Here is a 27,740-nt window from a genome sequence, read left to right on the forward strand (position 1 = left end):
AACTCAAATAATCAGATTATACACATACGTAATCAATTTTTTTTACTAACAAACTCGGTTAGTCAAAAAATACACGTGTAATCCATTTAATGATCTACGTTACGTAATTATCCCGAATTAAATTTTACGCGCAAACCCGACCCGATCAGAGCCACCTACTTTCCTATAAAAGCCAGTTAACTTCTTCAGTTCATTCACTTCCCTCATGACCCCAAATACCTAACCCCCAAATTAGTTCTTCATTTCATCAATGGTGAAAAGAATCATGGCGATTGAAGATGGACTCAGTGATTTTCCTGAGGCAATTCTAGTTCACATTCTTTCTATGTTGCCGGACGGTAAAGAAATAGTGAGAAGTAGTGTGTTAGCTAAGCGATGGAGGTATCTTTGGAGGTCTGTTCCAATATCCCTGGATTTTAGCCACCCTGAGAATGCTTATTTTGGTCGCCCTGAGTTGGGGGAATTGGAGATTTTCGATTTCGTGAATTCCATCCATAGGGAGCTTCTGTATTGGGGGTCTGGTCAGAAAATCAGAAAATTTAAGATGGCTGTCAATTTTTCTGCTCCGGATAGGTTCGATAAAGATATCGATTTGTGGGTTTATTTTGCGATGAAGAAAGCTAATGTTGAGGATCTTACTTTTGAGTGTTTTTCTGGATACAAGTTACCTCAGTTTGCGTTTGAGAGTCCGTTGGTGAGGAATTTGAATTTTCAGTACTGTAAGATGAAATTGGAACCTTCCGTTAATGTGAACTGGAGAAATCTAGTATCTCTATCAGTTGGATATGTGAAACTGACTGAGGGTGTCATGAGAAAAATATTGTCGGGTTGTCCTAACTTAGAGTGCTTGCTATTGGACTTCGTTTGGGGCTTTGATCGTCTTGAAATCAGCAATGTGAAGTTGAAAAAGTTGACCCTAAACAGCTATGAAACTAGTGACGGTGATGTTTGGCTTGAAATATTAGCTCCGCATATTCAAAGTTTGGTACTTTTGGGGTATTCCAGTGGGATACGCTTGGAAAATGTGGCTTCACTTGTCACTGCATTCTTTCGTATAGATTTTATGTTTGATTTTGGAGAGGTAGAAATATTGGACCAGCGTGAGATTAGTTGTCTGAAGGAACTTCTTCACAGCGTTGCCCATGTCAAGAATCTGGAATTGAGTCACTGGTGCATTGAGGTTTATTTATACTTTTCGTTATATAGCATTCATGATATATTTTTTCTCGATTTGGAATTACTTATTTGCTATTGTATTCATTTGTTTATTACAATAACCAATTTGGTATGTACCTAGTAAATGATTACATTCTTATGCCAATCTAGTTAGGCAGTGATTGAGATAGGACCTTTTGGGCAAAAATTCTGATGACCAACATTTAGAATAAATAGTTTGCAATGGACATAACAACATGTAAAATTTGAATTCATTTACATTGATCATAATTTTTTAGTCATGTGAATGGGGTTTTCAAAGTGTTTAATATCCATTTTTGGATCTCCAAACCAACCTTCAACACTGTTTAACAATTCACATGTCATTTGTTAAGTATGTCACATTTCTTTGTTTTGACATAATCCGGTTATCTATTTGGTTTACAAGTGCATGTCCAAACTGGCATTGGAAGGCTTCCAGTATCAACCATCGAGCTCAAGATTCTTAAAACTTCACACAAACAATGAAGAGTTGGACCTACCAGGAATTTGCAGCGTTATACAGAATTCATCAAATATTGAGACATTGATCATTGACTGGCACCATCAAGATCGAGGAGTAAGTTTTCTTTACGCCTTCAATCAAAAAATTATTTTATTTTTCTTGAAATGGAATAAGAAACAACTATTAACGGAAGAAGACGATGATATATATCAACATATTTTGATCTTAAGTGAAGAAAAAGATCATATATTTTCCTAAAATTTAAACCGCCTTGCTTGTAAATTTCTTTGGCCCACCTCTTTAGAGAAGGTAACAAATAAACTGGCTCAATCCTCAAGTAAAGAGAAGATTGAGAATGTTCAATCTATGAGAAAAGCGTGTGAGATAAGCCTCTAATGTGTAAGCAAAAAGTGGGTTTCTGTATAGGAGGTGGGCGACTATATACACTATGAAACATAACTAGTCAAATTACTTGATGAACTTTACAACAATAGCTTCTAACTTGTGGATGCTTGCTCCCAGTTCATTGTTCCTTTAAGAACTAAAAACGATAAAAACTGAGGAGTATTTTCAAGTAGCATGTGAGCTCACAGAAAGATCTGAGGAGTATCTTTGCGCCTCGCTTCACGCTTCTGTGAAGTGAGCCCTCATCGCTCTTTTCCGCTTCTCGCTTCCCAAAACTCTGATATTCCTCAAGATATTCCTCGAGTTACTCTAACAGATATTTGCCACTATCATAATTGATTTCTATGAGTAATCCGCTTCTATAATGACCTTTTTTTTGTGAAAAAGAAGTTTAACACGGAATAGTACTCACCTTCACGCAAAGAGATAAAGGACCAGCTTCAAGAAGCGTTGAAACATTTTTCTTTTGTTGTTTGCTTATACCACTTTGTAACTTTTGCTAAGCACTTGACTTGTTCCTTGAATCTAAAAAGTAATTCATCACCATTTTATTTTATCTAACTATCAGTTCATTGGCTTTTACGTCCATCTGAGGAGAATAACTGGTTAATGTTTGCGAATTCTTTCGTGCAGTACTTATATGCTTATTCTTTTAAGGATAACGAAAGGCAAAATTGGACATTTGAGACACATAAATTTAACTGCCCATTGCTACATCTGAAGACTATCAAGTTCATTAATTTGGTTGGACCATTAAGTGTAAATAAGTTTGTTCTTCCATTGGTTAAATATTTGCTTGAGAATGCAATCGTGCTAGAAAAGTTCGAAATAGCTGCCAGATGCAACGAGATTGCTGTGTGTCTTGATCAGATTAGAATTGAACAAAAGCTCTTGAGCTTTCCAAGATCCTCTTCGCATGCTTCAGTTACCTTCACCAATCAAAGGTCTTTGCCACCTCGACTTTTGCTTTAATCACAACATGCTTAACAGTTGTTACTTTTATGTTTGAAATTGGTTTGCAGCTATAGACAAGGTTAGGCTTCTACTTGTCAGTAATCAGTATCCAAGGAGTTTTTAGTATTTCTTCATGTCTAAGTACTTAACATTGTGTTTATTATCGGATCATCATGTTCATGTGTGAACTCTTGTTCCAAATGCTTTGTGATATATACTCATATTGCTGAATCCTGGTCATTTTGCAAAAATAGTATTTCTAGATTTATTATGTGTCAAATGTTTTGTTTCTGTTAGCTTATGTTATTCACACAAACATGTGAGATCCTGCACTGCAATTAGTTAGAAAGAGTAAATTCATAGGATTGTGTGCAAATCCCTCTGATATTATTTGAGAATACAAACTCTGCCTTCTTCTTACCGTCAAGTGACTTTCAGTTCCTTTCTTTCTCTTTGCTATAGTCAAATAGAACTAGAATTGATGTTTTCTTGTTTCCTACTTACAAGAGCCCATATCCTTGCTTTTCCATCAATTTCTAATTCTGATCTTCCTCCCCGATTTGTTACTGACCAGTATCTCACAAGCTTATATGAACTTTGAAAATACACTTTTGATAGAAAAACATACCTACATTATGTGCTTCTCATATTCGCACTAAATCAGTGCTATAATACGTAATACTTTTTTACCATTTTGATAAAGGGGATAAAGAAATTAAATGGAGAAAACAGACTTGGAGTGGTTGCTCTGCTTCCTCTGGATTATTTAATAGTGTTACCTTTATGATGCTTGAAATGGATTATGCGGTAACCCGGAGTGAAGTTATTTCAAAATGAATTGAGGAGAGCCACGTTGTATGGTCTTTCATTAGCTTTCGATTTAGTTTGCATTAAAAGCCTTCCACTAGAAACTTATATATGGGATTCAAACAAATACCAAAAGTTGATAGTTTGGATTTGAACCTGTGACTTGAAGTAGTTTTTGACCCCCTTTACCAGTACACTAGAATTTTTCCTTATGTCAGGGAGTTCAACAACTTTTTCCCAACCTAGTAAAGGGGCTGCTAGTTGTAGCGCGCAGTGTACTAGTGAATAGGAAAAGCGAATTGAGATTACTAATGACGGATGGAGGTTGAGGGTAGAACATGTTCATGTTCAACTTTATCCTACTTATGAGTATAGTTTTTTACCTTCCCTTCACCTAGTTTCTCCACTGCATGGAGGGGTTTGTGATCATAATATGTCTCTCGGTGTATGTAAACAATACCCTTTATGAGCTTGTAAATATGCATTGTAAGTGAACCTATTCAAATAGATAGGTATCAATGACCGAACTACTCTTATATTACTTTGTACCTCATCCTCGTCAAATAACAAGGACGTTAGAAGGTATTAAAGAGTCTTCCTGTCTATCCTTCTCTCTGAATTTCTACTACTAGCTATCCCTCATTGTTTCAAATAGCTTAGAACCTTCTTAAGTTATGAGTTTTCTCCAGCCTATTTAAATGGAAGTCTCTCACTAAGAGCTAAATCCACAAGCCGCACTTGTTCTTTGTGCACTCAAAACTAATCTAATTTATAGCTTTTACCATAATACAAATCAAATTTTTTTGATGACCGTGGTGTCCGGGTGGGCTTTCGCACATTGACTAATTCTACGGAATACCTCCCACCTCCCGCTTTACACCTACAATAGGTACCACGTAACTCTGAGCCTAGGACAGATGGAAAGAATCATCTAGTGTTTTTTTATCTCCACTGAGTTTTGAATCTGAGACCTCAGGGTTTTCAACCACTTTCTTGACCAGTAGGCCACACCCTTCGGTGCACCATAATAGAAATCATGCTGAATGGAAGTAAAATGAGAAATATGGCAAGTTAAAACCAAATTACTGAAAAATGAAAGAAAATGAACTCCAATTTCTAAATGCACAATCTATCTAAACTAAACTATATAAACTATAAAGGCACGAAACTTCAACAAATAATATTTTATCCATTTTCTTTTACCTTTCGTTGTAAGTGCATTCAATAATAGAGAATTTTGCTAAATAAGAATGTTAGAGAAAATTGTACTTACAGTTAATTATAAAACTTAATTAAATCATTCTATTTCACATATGACCTTTAGGGTTTCATTTATTAAGCTAGCTAAATAGGATGAACACTATTTGTTTCAGATATGTACATTTTTTGCATCAAAATCTGTACTATCAGGAAGTCTTATTATGAATCATCTTCTATAGATCCTTCCTTAGTTGGACTCTATAACAAGATAACGGTTTTGTGAAAGACTAAGTGAAAGCATAGATATTCCCTAAGTTGCTCAGACTCTTCACTTTTGGTATTGCACCTATGTCGTCACGAATTGGTTGTGGGATCCGTGTCTGATTCAGTCAACCGATTTTGGGTACTTTGACCAAAATCAACGGGGAAAGTTTGGACTGTTTTAATGATTTTTGTAATCAATACAAAAGCTAAGTAAGATTGAAGAAAATGGGATACCTTTTATGTAAAAGTTTACCAATTCTTATTGCTGAAGAATACAATGTTTACCAATTCTCAAAAGTTTCTATGTCACTCCTTTTCACTTATTCTCCTTCCAAAATTCTCCTCAAGTTCTCCAAAATAATTTCTCATAATATAGGCTTTATAACTCTATTTGTAGATGTTTTAATTATTTTTAAGTGAATCCATGCACCTGTAATCATACATGGATCTATAACCTCAATTGTAAAAATTAGATCACGAAGGATCCTAACTTAAGACCTGCAGCCTTATCCAGCACCTTAGGCTATTCCAGGTTGTAGATTTGGAATGTTCTTTGTGAATTATAGCCAATTAATTCTATACAATTTAATATTCTTGACATAAAAAATAAAAATTGAGAAAGACTAGACCCTTCAAGATGGCCCAGTGGTTTGGGCTTGGGACTTCCATGTTTGAGGTCTCAAGGGGGGGGGGGGGGTTTCGCTTTCTGGGTCGAGCTCATTGCACCGGTCTTGCCTAGTGTGGGTTACCTCTCCTATGTGGTTGGCGAGCTATTGCATAGCAGCGGGGTCTCACCCTGTGTGCACCCAAAGGGTGGCGGCTGTGGGGTTCCCTTGTCATCAATTTATTTTATTTTTTTTTGAGAAAGACCCAAGTAGAAAACTATAGCAAAAGTTGGTTTGTCTGTTGATATATCGATTTCATAATTCTTAGTTATAGATTTATAATTAATCATAAGATTAAAATTAATTCATTTTATATACATCAGAGCTCAGCTTTGTCAAAAGTGAAAATGCATAGCAAAATCACAACAATGGAAGACTAAATAAGTGATTTTCCCAAGTTCATCGGATCTCGAGACATTCGTGGTTGACCAGTGCTATCACAGACCAATGGTAAGTTTCTTTTGTACCTTCATTTTTGTTACTTTATGTTATCAATGTCAAACAACTATTAGTTGAAGAAGAAGACGATATATCAGCATATATTTTTTATCTCAAGTAAACTAGGAAAGAAACTGTAAAACTCAATTAATCATCACCTTAGTGGCATATTTCACAGATAATGCTAAAAGGTTACAAAGAGGGGATTTGACTGCATTACCTCTTACTGTTCCAATGCCCTAAGAATAGAGTTATGAATCAACTCTTTAATTTCTTCAATAATAGGTTCATAGTGCCAAGAATGTTCTGTGACTTGCTTCACAACATCCACATCATATAAAGAGAGTCGGGTTCCACCCGCATTTCGTTTCTTACGAAGGCTGGCATTCTATCTCACATATCGTACATCTATTTGAATTGGTGACATCTAATGACCAGCCACATACAAATGTTCGTATGTATCGAACTATACTGTACTATCACTCCTATTTGTATAAAGACTCTTTACTTTGTTTGTTGGATCTTTAGGTATTCCCTTCAACCCTTTAGTTACTAGCTGTGGAGTTTTTCCCTTTGCTTCTGGCTTTGATGAAGGAAGATAGTCAAAAGATTTCCTCTTAGAACGCGAGCATGGAGGCTTTCATCAATACGATATTATTTGTTCCTTACTGGTCTCTTTTTTTCCTAGTCTGCAACTGCCAGCTGCGTCTAGTTTTACTCATCCTAGATTAGGTTTGGACCATTTTACATTAGTGCTTGTCCATTGATGTGGGAATTCTCTATATGTTCACAAGAAATTGCTCCAAGTAATATGTAATTCTAATGCTGTAATTTCATTTTAAAGCGCCTTGCGAGCGTTTCAGAATTTACTTTTTAGTGTTGAGGTTGATGGTTTCTCTTTTCTAAATCTGCAGCAGCTTGTGCTTATTATTCTGTTTTGTGCAGGACTTCTAAAGGAATTTTTATGTTCTCTTAATTTATTTCCCTTGTTTGGGTAGTTAGCAGTTCTTCAATTCTGAGCAGCATTGTATTTCTCTGATCATTATTAAGAAGGATTGCTTATGTTGTGCGAGTTATGTTCATATTGCTGTCCTGGTCATGTTTCCTTACTATCGAAGTTTAAGGTTTAAAATCCTGGAGAACAATTTTTTATTTTGCCGTCATTTTCTTTTGGGGCTTTTGGGTTCTTCTCATAATGTGCTTTGGCTTTTGCGATATTTGAGTTCTGGGGTTGATTAATTTGTGGCATGTAGCCTCTAAATTTGGTGTGATATGATCCTAAGCTATGATATATTTTTGTGTTAGGATTGTTAACTTTGTTACGGTATCAGTCAAATATGCTCCCTCTGTTTCATTTTATTTGATACTTTTTTTCTTTTTGGGTGATTTAAAAAGATGAGACACTTTTTCTATTGAGGAAACTATTTAATTACACTTCTTTTATATTGGAAATTTTATTTAGTTCTTACATTCTATTTTAAAGTTGATGACACTCTCTTATGACCGTAAGATTTTAGGAGCGCTTTTTGACATGTTATACATATTTGCATTATGGCATTGTCAAATATATTTCTTTTTTTATATTCAATATCGTGTTAAATACTATTATATAAAATAATATAGCTAGAGCTACCTTGGTCAGGTCAAGCTCATTGAATGCCCGGTGCAGCCTCTTGGCCTTTGATTGACCAAATCAATGTCCATTGCCAGAACCTTCAAACTCAATATATGTATGCTAAGGCGTTTAAATGTATGCGAAGTTGAGGTTTATTTTGATTCAATCAACTATATTTAAATCAGATATACTATTCAGGCGGATTCACCTACCCTAGTAATACTCTCGTCAAATCACACTTTATCGTTTGTCCAGGATAGGAGATACCATACTTGTTCCAAAAAAGAAAAGAATGGGAAAAAAGAAGAAGCGTGTGATAGCCTTGTGAGAAATAAGAGTTGAAAGCAGAGGAAGAAATGATTATATTAGGTGCTTTGTATATAACTGTTGAGCAAGTCTGTACGAGTACTTAAGCTAGTTATGTTTCATACTGCAAATAGGAATCCTCCTATATGGAGATACTCTTCTTACTTGCACATTAGAGGCTTATCTCATTGAGGATCATATCTGCTTAATTCTTACTCTTTTTGACAATCATTTTCTTCTGGGGCCACCAACATTGTCTTGGTGCTCGGCCAGTTATATTAATAAAATTAAATACAGAACACATGTTACCTATGTACACGTCTAAGGTGAAACAGACTAGCTACATTGCCGGAGCCAGCATCTTGAAAATCATATGTGCAATAGGTTATGATTTTCTTCACTTGCCATCATTTAGGTACATGTTTTTATGGCCTCCCTGACAGGTACTAGCTGATCAGAGGAAATGCCAATGGAATTGATGATGGATGCAAATGAGTGAAGATGTTGACAAATGGGTGCATTTTGCTACTAAACTTACTAATGTTGAAGATTTTACTCTTCAAAATTATGGAGTAGTCTAGTTTCTCTTTCAATTGGTCTAGTTACACATCCGTTCAACATTAGCTGGTTTAGTTGCAGAATATTCTCGTAAACGTCTAAGCGCTAGTGGTTTCTTTGGATGTTTATTCTACTATCACTCGATTTCACCTTCCCCAGTAATGAAAATCAAAATGGTGCTGTTGATCACCAGAAAATCCAGAATTTCAGGTATGAGAAGTGTTATTTGTTGATTTATGGAAACAGTTTTCTACTCAACTTGCTACTGTAAAGATTTTACACTTGCACTTTTCTGCATAAATGACTACAGGTACGAGTTTCCTCAGTTTGCATATAAACATTCATTGTTGCGGAATCTGGTTTTATGACATTGTCAACTGAACCCTTGTGGTAGGTTAATGGAGTTATCTCGTTGAACAGAAGATTGAACTGAATCTTCGAGGATGAGCTATGAGAATAAAGAGTTTTCAAATGGACAGAACAACATTAAAAATTTGAGTTGATTTATAATTATGTAGTTTTCCAAAGTTCTTAAAGTTCATTGTTGGATAATAGCTCTCTGTTTATATACTGCATTTTGCATCCTCTGAATGTTGTTGAATGAAGTTCTGCTTTTTCCTCATTCAAAGAAAACGTCATCTTTGAATTTTTAAACCAACCTAGGACACTTTTATGTGGAAAAACGTGGTCTTTTAGTCCAAGTTACTTTTACAAAGTATTCACAATTTTCATGGCATTTGTTAAGTATGTTGCATTTCTTTGTTTTCACATAATTGGTTTATAAGTGCCTGTCTATACTAGTGTTGAAAGGGTGGTGGTCTCCACCATCTAGCTGGAAAGTTTTACTACTTAATACAGCCACAGTACTGTTGGGCGTCCCTGGATTGACAGCTTTCTATAGATCTTGAGACGGTGATTGAACGGAAACCAAGAGTAAGTTTCTTTTATATCAACAAATTTCTGATCATAAGTACTGCAGGAAAATTATCAATTTATTTAATGTAAACAATCATTTTGGTATAATTGTTAGAATATGATAAAAAGTTGCAATCCTGGTTACCTCTTCAAATAAAAGTAAGAATTGAACTTCAATCCTCAAGTAAGAATTAAGATAGGAAAGGGTTAATCTTTGACAAAAGTGTAAGAGATAGGCCTTGAATGTGTAACCAAAATGAATGTTTGATGTGCTATTCAACAAAAACTTCCAACTTTTGTGGATTTCTTCCCCTGCTCATTGTTCCCGTAAGTGCTAAAATAGAGAAAAAGTCAGAAGATTTTTGTCAAGTAACTCATGAAATGAAATGCATTAGTTAATATTGAATTTCCTCAAGTCATTTTTAGTGCTAGTCTGAACTTCCTTGCTTTCCATAATTTACTCATTTTCTTCTATTCCACAGCTCTGCTGAGCAGGTGCAGTTGTATTCCTAAAATCTTGTTTAACTTGTTAAAAAGCAGAAAACATTATGCTAGTTTGGTACTTAAAACGATCCAGAAAGGGACCATTGATCCATGGAAGAGGTCCTTCCCCGTAAAGATAAATACAGTTAATGTTTGATACAACATCTATTGGAATAAATATGATAATAGAATGACCGCATGTGGAAAAATTCCTGGTATAGGACCCACAACTGTAACTACATTGATGGAGCCATCCTCTTGAAAATTGTATGTGCGATAAGTTTATCATTATCTTCAAATCCCATCATTTAGTTAGGTATGTTTCTGTGTCCTTCCTGACAGGTACTAGCTAAATGCCAATGGAATTAGTGGTGGATGCAAATCGGTTGAGATGTTTGTATTGTAGCATCTTGTGTGGCTCCCTGAGTGACTATGATCAGACATGGCTTGCTCCGGAGGACAGAGGGCCACTACTTCAGAACAAGAGGACACATATCAAACAACTCTTTGAAACAATGGTCAGACACCCCTTTTTCCATTGACTCTATTTGTTTTAATCTTGAACAAGTCTGATCTGTTTGAGGAGACGGTTGCTCGTGTATCATTGGACTCTTATGAGTGAGTCAGCAATTTCTGTCTAGTGTGGGACCATAGTAACCATTCGCAATGAAGTTTAAAGACCTCTATGCTATTTGTGTGGCAAGCTCGGGCAATAGACAGAGTGACAGCTGATGAGGTGTTCAAGTATGTTTGTTTGGTTGTGAAGTGGAACGAGAAAAAGGAAGAGACGTACTATGCCACATAATGATATCACCATGACCTAGTGGGGCTACATATGCCAAATAATGATATCACCAGAAGAGTTCCTCACTATATGCCACCTGGTCTACGTCGTCCTTGTCTTCAACTGCCAACCCTGTTTAGATCAGCTCTTGGAAAGTGTAGTTCAGATTCTGGAAATGTAATTTGAAAGCGTAGTTTAGATTCTGGAAAGCGTCCTTGTCTACCTACATTTGGTTGATCTTTTATTCCTACAAGGGAGTTCTCTTCTTTTGGTTACAAATTTCTTGAAAGACATACGGTGATGACCTTCAGTTCCTATACATGACAGTTTAATGCTTCTTTGGTTAACAGACAGAAAACCTAATATAATCAAAGCAAGAAACAGTGCTCATGACATATTCCAGCAGAACTCGGAAGGTAAGTATGTTTGGATGAGAGTATCAATGTGATTTTCAGTATAAAAGCATGGTCAGGATTCAACAATATGTATTGAAATCACAAAACATTAAGAACAAGATGGTTAAGAGAATGAACACATTGTCGTTTACTACTAATACCTCCTTGGATACAGGCAAGTGCAATCCAAGTCTTGTCTATCAGCTCAATCCAGTTTCAAACATAAAGTCACAGATGAAGAGGATCTTGGAAAGTGCAGGAACTCCTCTACTATTTCGACATACGCATCACTGCTTTTGCTTCTGGGAACAATGACAAATTTTTCTAGCACACTTGCATGCTTGAGCAAATATTCAACAAACGGCAGCATGGACCCAGAAAAGTCCAGGATCTCGATGGTCCTCAGATGTCGAAATGAGCCACTAAAATCATGTCTCTCAAACCTCTTGATCTGTTCATCCTCACTCGTGTAACGTAACAGCTGGGCCTGTAGGAAAGAGATCTGCTATCTTAGATAGAAGAAGCAGGAAGCCAAGGAGTTGTTGATTGTGGATAAAATAAAAAGGTGGAACATCTCAGTGCTTGGCAAATGTATGTTACAATGTTCAACGCATCTGATCATTCATTCCAAAATGTTTTTCCAACAACTACAAAGTGTTTACTCATAAAGTTTGATAGTGACAACATGAACCAAAGCAATACAAGCTACTGTTTCATGAAGAGAATAATAAGTTTTTTTGAATGTCTTACAGGAAAAAGGAATAACAAGCACACAGCTGCAACAGATTTAGCAAAAATCATGAACTTCTGATACAAGAAAAACAGATTCTGAAGAAAAAATTATGACTGAAGCTATTAATACAACAGGGACAGCTGTTTTCGACTACTCGTTTCATATCTTGAAGGAAGAGTGAGCTTTAAGTTATTGAAAGGGTCAGATCAATAATAGCTATGCTATTGCCCAATGCACATTTTTCTCTGCATCATAAACGGATCCATTTCAAATCCAGCCGGAGGTCTTCTAGCCTTGTTACAGACTAAAGTCCTAAAGAAACGCGACCCAAATTCCTCCCTAGCTCAGGTCAAACGTCTTCCTATCTATTCAATATAAAATACTCACTTATGAAATCAAGCTAATAAGGCCAAAAACAAAGCATGGCATCCACTAGCATGAAAATCAAGCGAAGTAGAGACATAAGTGGATCGAAAGAAAAGAAGCAAGACGACTACTTCCATTCCTCTCCCATCAAGTACTTACAGAACTTCTCATCAGTTAATCCCCCCTGAAGTATTTCACAAAGGTGACTTTTCATTAAGTTTAGTGATCCCTTTCCTAGTGTACTGGATATCTTCTTCCACTAACAATTGTTTTATATTTGATAACATGAAATACACAAAAGTAAAGGGAACTTACTCTTGATTCATTGTCCCCATCAATGACTAAAGTCTCCAGATGCGATGAACTCTGTAGATAACTGCTAATTCCAGGGAAATCTAATTGCCTCAAGGTTGTGCTAAGTTGTAAGAATTTCCAGGTTGATGGTTGAGGCTGCCACCCATCCAATTCCAGTATGGACAGATACTTAAAAAACCACATAGCGAAATGTCAAAACAAGAGATAATGCAACTTAACAAATCTGAATTTCGGTAAGTGAAGAGTATAAAATATACCTCGCTGCACCAGCAACCTAATTCAAGCTTCTTGATATGGGCAACACTGTGAAAAATATACTTCAAACAAGTAGACTCCCTGCTCTTCCTCTTCGATTTGTCCTCTTCAAAATTAAGAACAAAATCAAGGACTGCAGTGACAAGCGAATCCACATTTCTCAAGCGTATCCCACGGCACAACCCCAGAATTTCCAAATCTTTAATATGTGGGGCTATTATTACAAGCCATTGGCCACATTCATCATCATATGTGAAATCCTTTATGACCAATTTTCTCAACTTCACATTGCAGATTCTCAGACGATGAAGTCCATGAAAATCGTAGAGTTTCAAGCACTCCAAGTTAGGGCAACCAGATAATATCTTTTTCATTACACCATCCTTCAAGCACATGTTACTAAATGAAAGAGAAACGATACCACTCCAATTCACATTAGCTAAAGGGTTTACTGTACAGAACCGTAAATCCAAATTCCTCAACGTCGCATTCTTATACGCAAACTGAGGAAACTCATATCCACATTCACATTCAAGTATTAAATCTTCGACTTTTCCAAGTTCAGTTGCAAAATATATCCATAAATCGATATCTTCAACAAAATCCTCCGGTTTATAAAAATCAAAAATCAACTCCAATTTTCGAATTTTGTCGAAAGACCTAAAATAATGAAGCTCTCTATGCGTAAAATTTACCATTTCTTGCATATCATCATCTAAGAGATTTTCCTCCAAGTAGAAATCGAGAGGTACTGGAACAGACTTCCAAAGAAACTGCCATTGCTTAGACAATACACTAGTTCTCACAACTTCTTTACTATCTTCACTGTTTTTACACATCATAGAGAGAATGTGAATCAGAACTGAGTCGGGCAAATCACTGAATCGGTTTTCTTTCGCCATTGGAGATTGGAGAAGAAGTAATTTGGGGGTTAGGGCTGATTGAGAGAAATGAAGAGATCTCACTAAATGGCGGGTCAAATTTAAATTGGGTTTCATATATATATACTATGTTGTAAGGGCATTTTGGTCATTTTTTGACATTTCTCCATTTTAGTTTATTTATCTTAGTTTTTTAATATTTATTTGAAAATTACAAAAAAAAAATATATAAACCACGGTAGATAAACATAATCAAAATTTTGATTTTTCCTCTTGAAATGGGAAATAACGTATAAATGACGTATAAAATATTATAAATTCTTTTTATCTCATTTTTGCTTGTGAATTTGATTATGAAATGCCTACGACTTCAATACTCAATGTAAATACGCTATGTTGTTTTGTGAATGCGAAGTTGAGCTATGTTTTGATTCAATCAACTACGTTTAAATAACATGGATTATTTAGGCGAATTCATTCATCGTGACAATACTTTCATCGAATCAAGCTTAATTTTATAGTTTTATTGTGTTCCGAGAACGTCTACGAAAAAGCTATCGTAAAGTTTCGTTCTTCGTGTAAAAATGGGTATATAGGTGGAGACACTTCAATATTGTCTCCAACTATATGAAAGAGTTTGTTAACGAAGGCTTAGAGCTCTTTTCGTTGAGTCCAAAAACTTTTCAAAAGGATTGATCTAAACCAATGAAGCTTTAAAGTACCTTGTAATTTGATCATGTGTGTGAAATAAACAACAACAACATATACAGCATATGGGATGTGGAGATGGTAGAGTGCACACAAAATTTATCTCTACTTTGTAAAGATAGAAAAATTGGTTTTTAAAGAACCTTAACTCGAATACAACAAATCAAAGTAGGTATGTTGCGAAGTGCAACCGAAGCCTTGTTTATCAGCTCAATCCAGTTTAAAACATGAAGTAACAGAGATTAAGTATGTTGCGATTATTACAAACAATAGTAGCTAAAGGTTATCTATAAGAAAGTAACAGAGGTTAAGTGTAGCTTTTTCATCTTTCTCAAAATTGTCCTTTATTCAATATTTTGGTTTCGTTTCAACTTCTTAAAATTGTGAAACGTTGATGTGAAGTTCATGAATCTGTCAAGCCCTTAGTGTAATTTATTTTTTATTCTGAAATTAAATGCATTTATCCCATTAATTTTGAATTTGTTAATTTTTTTTTAATTTTCATTTGTTAGAAAAATTTTCATGTACTCTGTTTAGTTTTATATAATACACAACATCTTTAAAATAAATATAAGATGCAGTTTCAATTGATTTGCACAATAATTTAGATAAGTATATTACTATTCAAATTATATCATATAATTGAAAGGTAGAGATTCATATAGCCGATTGTAAATTTGAGGTAACAATGTCAAAAAATCATTTCGTGGTAGTTTACCTCCCTGGTGATGTCAATTAATTAGTTAAAATTAGTTTGTCTTTATGTTACGTTGTTAATCTTTAATTTATGTTACAGTTTAATATATGATTATATGTATTACTATAGAAAAAAATATTATATATGAGATTATATACTTTAGAGGTTTATTATTAGTGTCTAATGCGGTGTAACAATGCATGAAATACATTGATTCTAATAGCTTGTCATGTTACATTATATATATATTCAAATACTTAGCGTGAAATACACGTGCGTTGCACGTGATCGAGAACTAGTATATAAAAATGCTAAGATGAATAAACTAAAATAGAGAAATCACATATAAAATGACCAAAATGCCCTTCGTAACAGAGTATATATATGAAACCCAATTTAAATTCGACCCGCCATTTTCATATTTCTCTCAATCAGGCCCTAACCCCCAAATACCTTCTTCTCCAATCTCCAATGGCGAAAGAAGACCGACTCAGTGATTTGCCTGACTCAATTCTAATTCACATTCTCTCTATGTTGCGTGAAGGGAGTATAAGAATTGTGAGAACCAGCTTATTATCTAAGCGATGGCAGTTTCTTTGGATGTCTGTTCCAGTATCACTCAATTTCAATTTACGTGACAATCTCTACGATTCCGTAATGCAAGATTTGGTAAATTCCACGCATAGAAATCTTCATTTTTTCAGGTTTTTCAAGAAAATCAGGAAATTCAAGTTGAATATGCATTATGATAGGCCGGAGGAGTTTGTTAGAGATATCGATTTATGGGTATTTTTCGCAACTAAACTAGCAAACGTTGAAGATTTTGAACTTAATTGTGAATCTGGATATGAGTTTCCTCAGTTTGCATATGAGAATACGTCCTTGAGGAATTTGGATTTACGGTTCTGTACAGTGAATCCTTTAGCTAACGTGAATTGGAGAGGTATCGTTTCTCTTTCGTTTACTGGCATGGATTTGACGGATGGTGTAATGCAAAAGATATTATCTGGTTGCCCTAACTTGGAGTGCTTGAAATTCTACGGTTGTTGTGGACTTCATCCTCTGGAAATCAGCAACGTGAAGTTGAGAAAATTGATTATAGACAACTCAGAAATTACTGAATGTGATCCATGGCTTGATATACTTGCCCCATATATTCAAAAATTGAAAATTTCGGGGTGGTGCGAAGTGATACGCTTGAGAAATGTGGATTCCCTTGTCACTGCAGTCCTTGATTTTAATTTTAATTTTGAAGAGGAGGATCCATTGCAGAGGAAGAGGAAGGAGTCTACTTGTTTGAAGGAACTTTTTCGCAGCATTGCCCATGTCGAGAAGGTCGAATTAGGTCCCTTGTGCATCCAGGTTTATTCATACTCTTCACTATCCAAAATTCAGAATATTATTATTGAATTAGGTCCCTGGTGCATTATTTCCTTGTTTTGACCTACTCTATGTAACAGTCCATACTGGAATTGGAAGGGTGGCAGCCTCCACCATCAACCTGGAAATTCTTACAACTTAGCACAACCTTGAGGCAATTGGATTTCCCTGGAATTTGCAGTTTTCTACAGAGTTCATCGCATCTTGAGACTTTAGTCATTGATGGTTACAAAGAATCAAGAGTAAGTTCCCTTTACTTCATGTTAGTAAACTTTTTGGTAGTTGTTGGAAAAAGATGTTTAACAAGTATTCGTGCGAGGGGATGAATGATCAGATGCTTTGAAGCAAAGCACTGAGATGTTCCTTGAATTTGAAAGTTCTTCGCCTTTTTATTTTATCCACAATCAACTCCATTTCTTTCCTACAGGCCCAGCTGTTATGTTACCCAAATAAGGATGAGCAGATGAAGAGGTTTGAGACACATAATTTTAGTGGCTCATTTCTACATCTGAAGACCATCAAGATCCTTGACCTTTCTGAGTCCATGCTGCCGTTTGTTAAATATTTGCTCAAGCATGCAAGTGTGCTAGAAAAAGTTTTCATTGATGAGTCTCTGGATGTAACAATGGTACGGGAGCTTCTGCGCTTTCCAAGATCCTCTCCATGAGCTTTAGTTGTCTTTTGGCCACTGTTAATCACAACATCTGTGACTTTATGTTTGATAGACAAGGTGCACTTGTATGTATCCAAGGAGTTATCTCTAGTCCAAGTAAACAATGTGTTCATTCTCTAAGAAAGGTTGTTATTAATCGTTGTACCAAATGACCTTGTGATTTCAGTTCATATTACTGTATCTTGATCATGCTTTTATACTGAAAGTTTGAGAATCATTTTTCCAAAATAGTACTTCAAGATTCATTAATTGTGCAAAGACCAAAATATAGCGATTACATGAAGTTCTTATAAAACCTCCATTCCCAAGGCATTAGATTGACTGACAGTCTCAAATCGTGGTCAGTACATGAATTACTTACAATTTTAAACCGTATATATGGTTGGTAACAAGCAATTCTTCATGCCTCGTGAAGAAGTTCAAGATGCATTATCAAACATTCTGAACAACACATTGTTATACTTACACATGAACTATTACAACTCCTTAACTGTGCGTAACCTTGTCTATCAGCTAGAAACAAGTTTCAAATATGAGAAAATACAACTGAAACGTGCGGAGAAGATCTTGGAGCCTAGAATCCATGGAGGTTAGTTAAGTAGAATCTAGAGATATGAAGTTCGATACTGTTGGTATTGTTGCCATTTTGATCTTTAACGATATACTTCAATGTTTTGTTTGTGTTTACAACCATCTTTTTATTTCAGTTTTGTCATTTGTTATGTTATAGAGTAACTAAATTCATTGTAGAATCTTTCTCCAAAGAGGCAAATCACATAATCTAATGCTTTTAGAGGGAGCATATAACAATTATCCAAAATTCACATTGATAGGTGCAATTTTTGAACTTTCTACTATTTTTTGTTTTATTTTTTAATTTTGATATAACGTTTTAAGGTGTAAGTTTTGTCATCTTATTAGCGGCTAATGCAATATTTTGTGTTGTATATTTAGAATTTGATAAGGTATTTGTGCTTAAATGCATATTGTGTTTTTAAGGGACTATTTTGAACCTTTCCTCAAACATAATTAATTATATTTCTTTCTTATCATTTTCGTCAGAATTAAGATATTCTCTTATTTATTGAAAAGTTCAAAAATAGTAAAAGTTTAAAAATAGTATAAAAAATTTAAGACCTCCTTCAAAAACTCTACCCCACCTGTTTAATTTTAAAATAAGTATATAACAAGAAAGGTTTAATAATTCAACAAATCAAGAATTATTTTTATTGAGAAAATCTCTCTTTCTCTTTCTTTTTCAATTCTCAAGATTTCTTTTCGAAACTCTTTTCGTAGAAAAAATATTAATAAAATCTCGATTTTAATCATTTCAAGAAATAAAAGAAGAATTTATTTTTTGAAAGGAATATAAAATAATCATGCAAGGAGCTAAAATTGTTGCGACAACAATATTATTCTTGTTTATGATTAATATAAACGTCTCAGATGTTGCAGCAGGATTGCCAGACAAGAAAATTGTTGTCATAACCAACAACCATACGAATTACCTTAGTATTCGTTGCTTCTCCTTCGATGACGATGGTGATGTTAAACACCTAAATACCATGGGAACCTTCAACATCACCGTCAAAATCAAAAAATTCTTCCCAACTTCAACAATGTTCAATTGCTCCACAAACATGGGAACATTTGTGGCGTTTAATTCTCACTATGAATGTGTTAGCCATTCAAGACCTTGTGAATGGAGATTTGATGAGAACTTCACGTATCGTCATAGTCCAAAGGAGGAAAAATGGATTGCTCATGAGTACAATCCAAATTACGAGTCTCTTACTAGGGGTGGAGTCATCAAAGGATATTACGTTAACTAAATGAAATTATCGAAGATTCAGATAGCTTACTCCAACTTAGAAGAATTATCAAAATGTTTGATTATAAAAATTTAGTATAAAATACGATTTAGAAAAATAGGTGAAAATTAGTTGAGGTGTGCTTATACAAATATTTCAATAACTTCATAGATAGTTTAATTTTGCTTCCTCTTCATTTCATTGGAAACTATACTCAAATGGGTGATTTGGTACGCAAATAGTTGTGTTACAACATGTATTTATTGAATTTATATTATATATTATGTGTATATTTAACGATATTAAGTTACATATATGAAAATCCATTTAAATTATGCATCTCTTACTAGAGTAATAATATATTTCAAATAATATGAAGATTTAGATACGAAATAATACAATATCCTTTTCTCCTTCAATATTATGTTCGTACAAAACTATATCTGACACATTCATTAGAATTTAATTTCGGTTCTATTATTCATATAAATTATTTTATAATCGAATAAATACATCATAAATATTGACGTGATATAGAGAATGTACAAGCAATTAAAAAGTACGAAAATAATTTAAAAGTAATTAATAAATACAAGTGTCTAGTTTTAATAGGACGTTACGTAATTAAATATATCTAATTAATGGTGAAATTTATTCTAATAGTTTTGAGGTTGATAAAACCTTAATTGAATTTATTCATAGTCACTTTTTGTTATTGAATTTTTTATAGGTAGGTTAATTGACTAAATTATATTAATTTATTATATTTTATTTAGCGATTTTTTCTTGTTATATTATTTATCATCGTTCAGATTTTTTTTTGTTTGTTTGCATATATCTTTGTATCTTACAATTTTGATCCCAATAAATTATTTATAATTTATTCATCTTCAAGATATCTCTTTTTTATTATTTGGTACGTAAATTTGTTATGTACCCTTCTAAATCTCTAAAGACTATGGTATTTTGTATTTAATATTCATATGACCAAAAAAAAAAAAGAATCATAAGTTTGTGTATCAAAATTGTAGAAAATGATAAAAAAAAAATAGTCTCTTTTGTTTGAGGATTAAATCAAATAGTTCCATAAGTATTCATTTAACAATTTTTATTATTTCACTAATAAAAAAAAAATACAACTTTTACCCTCCACCAAATATTTATTTAACTTTCTCTATTAAATTTAACGGTGAAAAATTCGAATTATCCAAAATTCAAAGGTGTAATTTTTGTAGTTTCTGCTAAAAATAATAATAATAATTCAAGTCTAAGCAATTTATAAGGTGTTATTTTTGTTATTCCTTTTTCCATTTTGTTATTATCTAGCGCCATATTTTTTTTAATGTGTACTTTATGATTTTATAAAACATTGTTGGTATTTATGCTTATAAAAACAAACTTAAAGAGATCTAAATTGTTTATTACAATCTTAATGGACCATTTTGAACCATAAATATAAGAGATTATTTTTTGTCATTTTTTTCATCTGAATTGAAATATTCTTTTATTTATGGGAAGGTTTAAAAATAGTAAAAGTTTAAATATAGTATAAAAAATTTAAGAGTACTTCTTTTCTCTTGTTTAGTTTCTCTATAAATAAATAATATAATAAAGGCTGAATAATTCAACAAATCAAGAAGAAGAAACCAAGTTTTCTTTTTTAATGGGTGATTCTTTAATTCTTTCAAATCTTTTTTTGATATAACCATGCAAGAAACTAAAATTGTTGCAACTATCACCTCGACAACAATATTATTTTTGTTCATGATCAATATAAATGTCTCAAATGTTACAGGATTACCTAACGAAAAAATTGTTGTCATAACAAACAACCATACGAATTACCTTAGTATTCGTTGTTTCTCCTTCGATGACGATGGTGATGTTAAACATCTAAATACGATGGGCACCTTCAACATCACCGTAAAAATCAAAAAATTCTTCCCAACTTCAACAATGTTCAATTGCTCCACAAACATGGGAACATTTGTGGCGTTTAATTCTCACTATGAATGTGTTAGCCATTCAAGACCTTGTGAATGGAGGTTTGATGAGAACTTCACGTATCGTCATAGTCCAAAAGAGGAAAAATGGATTGCTCATGAGTATAATCCAAATTACGAGTCTCTTACTAGGGGTGGAGTCATCAAAGGATATTATGTTAACTAAACGAATTTTTATAATGTTTGAGTAGCTCTTAGAATACGCATAAAGGGAACTAAATTTAAATTGTTAGTTGTGAATTTAAATTTGTGATATATTTATTCAATTTTAGTATTTTACTTTATTTGGATTTTCTTTTAAGGATATGATATAAGTATTCTTTCGAACTATATCTGAAATCCCAGTGATATATATTGTTTTCTTGAAAGAAATACATCTTAGATTATTAATGTGACATACAGACTGTGTAGGAAAAATGATATAAAAAAAAATAATTAATAGGTACATACAAATCTTTAGAGTGGCCATTGTAATCCAATTAAGAAAAAGCAACCTAAAAAAGCTAGTTGCCTTGAGGTTGAGTTTATGCTTGGTGATAATTTTGATTACATAATATATAAATGTGTTATTTAACTTGGTTTCGTTTTATATTTATATCCTTTAATTTTGGGTGTTACAAATACACACTTCAATTTGTATAAAATTTGAGCAGGTAGGACACCACGTATTACCAAAATTGTCATGTAAGACGTGTGTATCTATTGTTCAATTTTATATAAAAAATAATTAAATGTCTACTTATGCACAACCAAATTTGAAGGACATAAATGTGATTTGAAGACAAGTTAAAAGGCATATTAATGTATTATGCCTTCGAAAAAAGGGGAGTTTGTGACTTCCACTTGAATATTATGTGAGCTTGTTTTCCCGTATTCTTCAAAAGTAGAAAAAGTACGATGTAGCAGTCAGTAAAAAACTTGTCAATCAAAGTGAATGGGACCTTTTATGGAAGTCTTTGTTGGACTCTTTAACACTCGAAGACTTACTTGCTAGTTAAGGCTAAATTTGAATATATGTTTATGTATTATGCTTTTTAGTATTTGATGAGATTTGTTGGTATTTATGGTTAAATCTTTTTTACTTTTAACTATTTCTATCAAATCAACAAATATAAATTGTTAAACATTTTATGGAGGCTAAAAGTGTGAGCTTTTTATAACTTTAAGGGATCAAAACTATTTAATACATACTTAAGGGACCCTTTAACTCAAGGGATTGTTTTTGTCATTATCATCTAAATTGATAATTTTTTCTAATTTTTTTTTGAAGGTTCAAAATAGTAAATACTTAGAAATAGTATTAAGGGATTTAAGACCTCCTAGAAGAACTCTATCCCTCTCATTTCATTTTTAACCTATGAATATATAGCAAGAAAGGTTTAATCATTTAAAAAAATCAGAAAGAAGAAAAGAAATCATCTTTGATAATCTTTGCTTGAAAAAATCCATTTTCAAGCTCCTTTCCAAAATCTTTTCATAGAAAAACATTGTCAAAAACTTTGGTTTTAGTCATCAAGAAAATCGTCTTTGAAGGTACATTTTCTCTTTTAACGAGACTTTCTTAATTTATTGTTTTTTTTTCATTCGATTGATATATATGAAATAAGATGTACCGATATTATATTTGAATCTTTAATAGATAAAGACTTTCAACATACAATTTAAATGTTCATTCATGATGGTTTAATTTCTTCTAATCTTTTTCAACATTTTGAAAATTTCAGGAAGAAAACAGAAAAAAGGAAAGGAAAATATATAAATAATGGAAGAAGCTAAAAAAATTGTTGCAACTTTCACCTCAACAACAATATTTTTCATGTTGATGATCAATATAATTCACTTAAACGTTGCGGTAGGATTACCACACAAAAAGATTGTTGTCATAACCAATAATCATACAAATTATCTTAGCGTTCGTTGCTTCTCCTTTGAAGACGATGGCAATGTTAAGCACCTAAGTACCATGAGCAGTTTCAATATCACTGTCAAAGTCAAAAATTTCTTCTCCTCTTCAACAATGTACAATTGCTCAACAAACATGGGTACATTTGTTGCATTTAAATATGATTATGGGTGTGTTAGCCGTTCAACGCCTTGTGAATGGAGATTTGATGAGAACTTCACCTATCGCTATAGTCCCAAAGACCAAAAGTGGGTTGCTCATGAATACAATCCAAATTATGAGTCACTTACTAGAGGAGGCGTCATCAAAGGATATTATGTTAACTAACTGATATTACAAATGGATGAATTTGTGGAGATCCTCTTTTTCTGGGGGGGCAGGGACACTCAAAAGCTTCATGGATAGCTTCCTCATTTCTTTCTTGTTGACTACATGCATATTATTCGATTCAGAGGAAAAGCTTAAATATGCTATTGATCAGTTCTGAGGGAAAATATTTATTTATGTCATTTGTTAAAGTTTGGCTCATTTATAAAATATCATTTTCGTCTCAGGAAAAAACTCATTCATGTTATTATTTGTTAATTAAATCCGACTATGACAATGTAATCCATTCGGTGCCTTGTCAATGGAAGTTTGATGAGCCCAGGGACAAAGAGTGGGTTCTTCAAGAATATAATCCGAATTATGAGTCTCTTACTAGAGAAGGAGTCATCAAAGGGTATTATGTCAACTAAACATAACAATATATACATATATAACAATACTGAAGATTCAGATAGTTGATTCTAACTTGATTGATATCATAATTCTCTGTTAGAAAAAGCTAACTAGTGTTTAGTATAACATGTAATAGCGCTGAGATTTTAGGTAAATAGGTGAAAGCTATGGAAGGCCCTTCTAGGGACATTCAAAAGCTTCGTGGACAACTTTGTTTCCTCCTCATTTCTTTCCTGGCAACTGCTCAAATGGGGGACTTGGTAGGCGAGCTATGATCTATATGGTAATAGTCATTTTGTATCTTAAAGTGTGCTCATCAAATGGGCGACTTGGTAAGCGAGCTATGTTCTGTATGGTAATAGTTTTGTCTAAAAATGTACTCATCAAGATACACAATATTGAATTTAAGTTATGAGCATATTTCACAGTGCAACACTTATGGAAGTTTCCAAGCTTGCCCTATCCATGTTCTGATTCCTCCCAACGACTCAAATATAGGAAGCCTCATTTCATCGAGATCAGAAAACAAATTTTACGTGTATCAGCATTTACTAGAACTAAAACAAGGTGTTCAATACCTGAATATTGTTGGTAGATAGTGTTAAACTTATCCTCTTCTAGTCCTAGCAATCTTTGGTCCAATGCTTCGAGAAGGTGCTTCATCCTGTTCATACAACATCCCGATTATTCAAAGAGTTGCAAGCTGATTTCACCTTCAAACTTGCAGCAAGCTCTATCAGGAAACTCACCGACGTGTTCACATTTACTAGCTTCATTGTTAAATGGATCAATCACGAGTTAGTAATCAGTGGCCGGAGGGATTGGAAGTGCTTCCATGCCTTTCAAGACTTACTGGCTCCTCACAGTGTATTTGTCATGTTTGTTCTGGCTGTGCATCAGAAACATATTCTTCTAACTTAGAGAGCAATATAATCTCATCAAGTATTTTATGTATTGCCTGAGATTCATGGTGTGAGTCGTCAGCAGCCACAAATTCGTAGAAGTTACCATCAACCTCTATCAAACTATGTCCTGGATTCTTCTTTACACCTTTAGCTCTCATCAAACTTCTAACCATTCTAACATCAGCCCATTTCCTCTCATTAGCACATAAGCTTGCAAGAAGCACATAAATACCGCTATCTTGAGGATCTAGTTCTATAAGTTTCTCAGCAGCGACCTTGGCCAGCTCAACATTTCCATGCATCCGACAACCGTTAAGCAGAGCACCCCAAACAGCTTTATCAGGTTCCACCGGCATTTGCTTTGTGAACTCAAAAGCTTCTTTCAGATGCCCTGATCTGCCAAGTAAATCAGCCATGCAAGCATAGTGTTCCACTCCGGGAATCAAGCCATTTAATTCCATGCACCTAAAGTACTCCCAACCTTGATTGACCAATCCACCATGGGCGCATGCTGATAGAACACCCACAAACGTGATGCTATCAGGCTTGAGTCCTGAGCATTTCATTTGTTCAAAAAGAGTGACAGCCTTCTGGGCGAGACCATGGGAAGCACATCCTACTATTACTGAATTCCAGGAGACCAAATCTCTTTCTGGCATTTCGTGGAAGAGCTCTCCAGCTGCATCCATATTTCCACATTTTCCGTACATGTCTATTAATGCATTTGCCAGGATCACACTGAATTTAACCTGTTTTTGCTTAATATAGTAATCATGAATTCGTCGACCAAAATCCAAAGAACCAGATTGAGCACAAGCAGAGAGCACAGAGACCAAAGTGCTTTCCATGGGAACCAAACCTCGTTTCTCCATTTCATGAAAGAGTTCAAGGGCCTCCCAAGGTCTATTATTTTGTGAGTAGCAAGCAATCATCGCATTCCAAGAAACTACATTTCGTTCAGGCATCACACTAAAACACTTCTTTGCCAAGTCTACCTCCCCATTTCTTGCATAGCCATGGATCATACTTGTCCATGAGAACACATCTTTTATCTCCATCTTATCGAACATCTCTTTAGCCATAGGCAAACAACCACATTTCACATACATATCCAATATGGCATTCATCAAATTAAGACTGCATTCCACACCTCTGTTCTCCACAAGTTCATGAACCAATTTCCCCAGATTCATATCCCCCTTCAACGAACACGCAGAAAACACAGTTATCAACGTAACGTCGTTAAACTCAACACCACTTGAACACATCAAATCAAACAACCTCAATGCCTCATCAACCATTTTCATTTTCACATACCCATCAATCAGGCTAGTCCAAGTAACTACATCCCTAACAGGACTTTCATCAAACACCTTCTGTGCATCAACAATTTTCCCACTTCCACCATAAAAATGAACCAAACCATTCCTCACAATCAAGTCACCCAAAAACCCAACTTTCCAAATCCTACAATGCACCCCCACCCCCTTCAAAACCCCACACCCTTTCAACACAAAAACATAACTTCTCTTATCCATTTCAACCTTTTCCCTTACCATTCTCCTAAACAAACAAAAACTCATTTCCAAGAACTGTTTTTTAACAAAACCCCTTATCATAGTATTCCAAATATACACATTGGGTTCACTAATTTCTGAAAACAAAGCATTTGCATAGTTTATATCACCATTAACATCCAAAGCACAAAAGGATATAAGTCTACTAATAGGAAAAATGTGTGAAATCATGCCAGTTTGTATCATATTGGCTTGAATTTGCTTTATGTGTGAAATTGAATTGCAAGATTCTATGAGGATAAGAGTTGGGTGGGTGATTACAAGATTTGGGTTGTGGTTGGAATTCCATTTTCGTTGTGAGGAAAACAATAGCTTGTGAAAATGAGGGAAAGATTGGAACTTGAAGAAATATGGAAACTGAGGGACTTTCATAACAAGAAGCAAAAGAGGGAATTTGGTTTACTCATTTGTACTAAAGAATTTTATTGAATCATTTATACATGTACGATCAGATTTCAATTTGTTTGTCTTGCTTTTATTTTGTTAGAAAAATGCTTGTGTATTTTTCTTACTTTAAAAAGTTGCGTACTTTAAAAGTAGATGGAGTGATCAAGCGATCATTTTTGCGTTAACAGAATGGAACAGAATGATACATCGACATGAACATGAAATTCCTTATTTCAATTCGAAAATCGAAGAATTGAGACTAACAACAAACATTCATCTACCAACGAGGCTTTCCACAAATTGAGATTTAACCATAGAAGTATTGAATTTTATATGAAGAACAAGAGGATACAAAAGTAATAAAAAAGGCGGATCGATCAATTAATTGTATGGTCATATTTTTGAACTTGGAACGAAAAGAGGAGTAATGCATAGCTATTCCTCAGTCTCATTTCATCCAGCCAAGCCAGAAGGCAAATCAATGTAACTCCTAAAGCACATGTTGCTTTAGTTAAAGAAGTGTCCAACAATGATTAGAGAAATGCTTTTCAATATGTAATATCCAATCATAATTTTAAATCAACAAAAGAATGTGCAATATAAGATCATGAGTTTAAATCTCAAATTTGTCTTATAGTAACTCTATGTTTGCAATGAATATTGTAAAACAAATGTGCTATTTAAGATAATGCTTTATAGAATCAAATTCTCAAAAAGAGTGATTAGGGATTCTTTTATAATATATATATATATATATATATATATATATATATATATAAATAAATAGAGAGAGATAAACTTGACTTATAAGTTTATATTTCTTTTAAAAAATTTTGTTTGGAATGAAGAGATAGTTCGCATGGTGTAAAATAATTATATCAAAATAACTAGTTATTGCTAATATTGATTAATAAAACTTTATGAAATTGTATATATTTAAAAGTTTGTAATAACAAATATTTATAAATAAAAGCAAC

General features: G+C 33.9%; 4 protein-coding genes and 1 long non-coding RNA gene across 29 annotated transcripts; 3 read left to right on the forward strand and 2 right to left on the reverse strand.

Moving 5' to 3' along the window:
- Window positions 1–195: 195 nt before the first annotated feature.
- On the forward strand, window positions 196–12,869 carry LOC101268124 (F-box/LRR-repeat protein 25-like). Of its 25 annotated transcripts, XM_069288106.1 has the most exons (9): window positions 196–1,180; window positions 1,604–1,774; window positions 2,699–3,009; window positions 6,279–6,405; window positions 8,758–9,082; window positions 9,183–9,805; window positions 10,613–11,470; window positions 11,625–12,040; window positions 12,202–12,869. In XM_069288106.1, the coding sequence occupies exons 1-4, from the start codon at window positions 251–253 to the stop codon at window positions 6,298–6,300; spliced, it is 1,434 nt and encodes a 477-aa protein (XP_069144207.1). In that variant the 5' UTR covers window positions 196–250; the 3' UTR covers window positions 6,301–6,405; window positions 8,758–9,082; window positions 9,183–9,805; window positions 10,613–11,470; window positions 11,625–12,040; window positions 12,202–12,869. The 25 variants fall into 25 exon arrangements, with proteins under 25 accessions (XP_069144207.1, XP_019070880.1, XP_010324474.1 ...); XM_069288103.1 differs by having other exon boundaries at window positions 197–1,180; window positions 8,758–9,805; XM_069288105.1 differs by having other exon boundaries at window positions 197–1,180; window positions 8,758–8,829; window positions 8,954–9,805; window positions 10,613–12,040.
- Window positions 11,480–14,107, reverse strand: LOC104648594 (F-box protein At5g03100-like). The gene is made up of 3 exons (XM_010326179.4): window positions 13,121–14,107; window positions 12,864–13,031; window positions 11,480–11,936 (listed from the first exon to the last, which is right to left on the reverse strand). The coding sequence occupies exons 1-3, from the start codon at window positions 14,018–14,020 to the stop codon at window positions 11,655–11,657; spliced, it is 1,350 nt and encodes a 449-aa protein (XP_010324481.3). The 5' UTR covers window positions 14,021–14,107; the 3' UTR covers window positions 11,480–11,654.
- Window positions 14,108–15,830: 1,723 nt separating this feature from the next.
- On the forward strand, window positions 15,831–17,662 carry LOC101245080 (F-box/LRR-repeat protein 25-like). Its single transcript, XM_004244622.4, has 3 exons — window positions 15,831–16,766; window positions 16,865–17,026; window positions 17,212–17,662. The coding sequence occupies exons 1-3, from the start codon at window positions 15,876–15,878 to the stop codon at window positions 17,449–17,451; spliced, it is 1,293 nt and encodes a 430-aa protein (XP_004244670.1). The 5' UTR covers window positions 15,831–15,875; the 3' UTR covers window positions 17,452–17,662.
- A 4,895-nt stretch (window positions 17,663–22,557) lies between these two features.
- On the forward strand, window positions 22,558–23,692 carry LOC109120971 (uncharacterized). The gene is made up of 2 exons (XR_002028431.2): window positions 22,558–22,804; window positions 22,996–23,692. It is a non-coding gene; the product is annotated as an uncharacterized lncRNA (long non-coding RNA).
- A 564-nt stretch (window positions 23,693–24,256) lies between these two features.
- LOC101245384 (pentatricopeptide repeat-containing protein At2g22410, mitochondrial-like) lies at window positions 24,257–27,091 on the reverse strand. The gene is made up of 2 exons (XM_004244623.5): window positions 24,644–27,091; window positions 24,257–24,558 (listed from the first exon to the last, which is right to left on the reverse strand). The coding sequence occupies exon 1, from the start codon at window positions 26,746–26,748 to the stop codon at window positions 24,769–24,771; it is 1,980 nt and encodes a 659-aa protein (XP_004244671.2). The 5' UTR covers window positions 26,749–27,091; the 3' UTR covers window positions 24,257–24,558; window positions 24,644–24,768.
- Between the last annotated feature and the right edge of the window lie 649 nt (window positions 27,092–27,740).

Source organism: Solanum lycopersicum, chromosome 8, assembly GCF_036512215.1.
Source record: "Solanum lycopersicum chromosome 8, SLM_r2.1".
Lineage (NCBI taxonomy): Eukaryota > Viridiplantae > Streptophyta > Magnoliopsida > Solanales > Solanaceae > Solanum > Solanum lycopersicum.

What these genes read in the sequence shown, in the direction of transcription:
- LOC101268124 (XM_019215335.3), top strand. Translation starts at nt 251, where the DNA reads ATGGTGAAAAGAATCATGGCGATTGAAGATGGACTCAGTGATTTTCCT. An exon ending in TGAGTCACTGGTGCATTGAG is followed by an intron (nt 1,181 to 1,603) that starts GTTTATTTATAC and finishes TTGGTTTACAAG; the next exon opens with TGCATGTCCAAACTGGCATT. An exon ending in GTTACCTTCACCAATCAAAG is followed by an intron (nt 3,010 to 6,278) that starts GTCTTTGCCACC and finishes TATATACATCAG; the next exon opens with AGCTCAGCTTTGTCAAAAGT.
- LOC104648594 (XM_010326179.4), bottom strand. Translation starts at nt 14,020, where the DNA reads ATGGCGAAAGAAAACCGATTCAGTGATTTGCCCGACTCAGTTCTGATT. An exon ending in TAGGTTGCTGGTGCAGCGAG is followed by an intron (nt 13,032 to 13,120) that starts GTATATTTTATA and finishes TGGTTTTTTAAG; the next exon opens with TATCTGTCCATACTGGAATT. An exon ending in ATGGGGACAATGAATCAAGA is followed by an intron (nt 11,937 to 12,863) that starts GTAAGTTCCCTT and finishes TCTTTCCTACAG; the next exon opens with GCCCAGCTGTTACGTTACAC.
- LOC101245080 (XM_004244622.4), top strand. Translation starts at nt 15,876, where the DNA reads ATGGCGAAAGAAGACCGACTCAGTGATTTGCCTGACTCAATTCTAATT. An exon ending in TAGGTCCCTTGTGCATCCAG is followed by an intron (nt 16,767 to 16,864) that starts GTTTATTCATAC and finishes TCTATGTAACAG; the next exon opens with TCCATACTGGAATTGGAAGG. An exon ending in ATGGTTACAAAGAATCAAGA is followed by an intron (nt 17,027 to 17,211) that starts GTAAGTTCCCTT and finishes TCTTTCCTACAG; the next exon opens with GCCCAGCTGTTATGTTACCC.
- LOC101245384 (XM_004244623.5), bottom strand. Translation starts at nt 26,748, where the DNA reads ATGAAAGTCCCTCAGTTTCCATATTTCTTCAAGTTCCAATCTTTCCCT.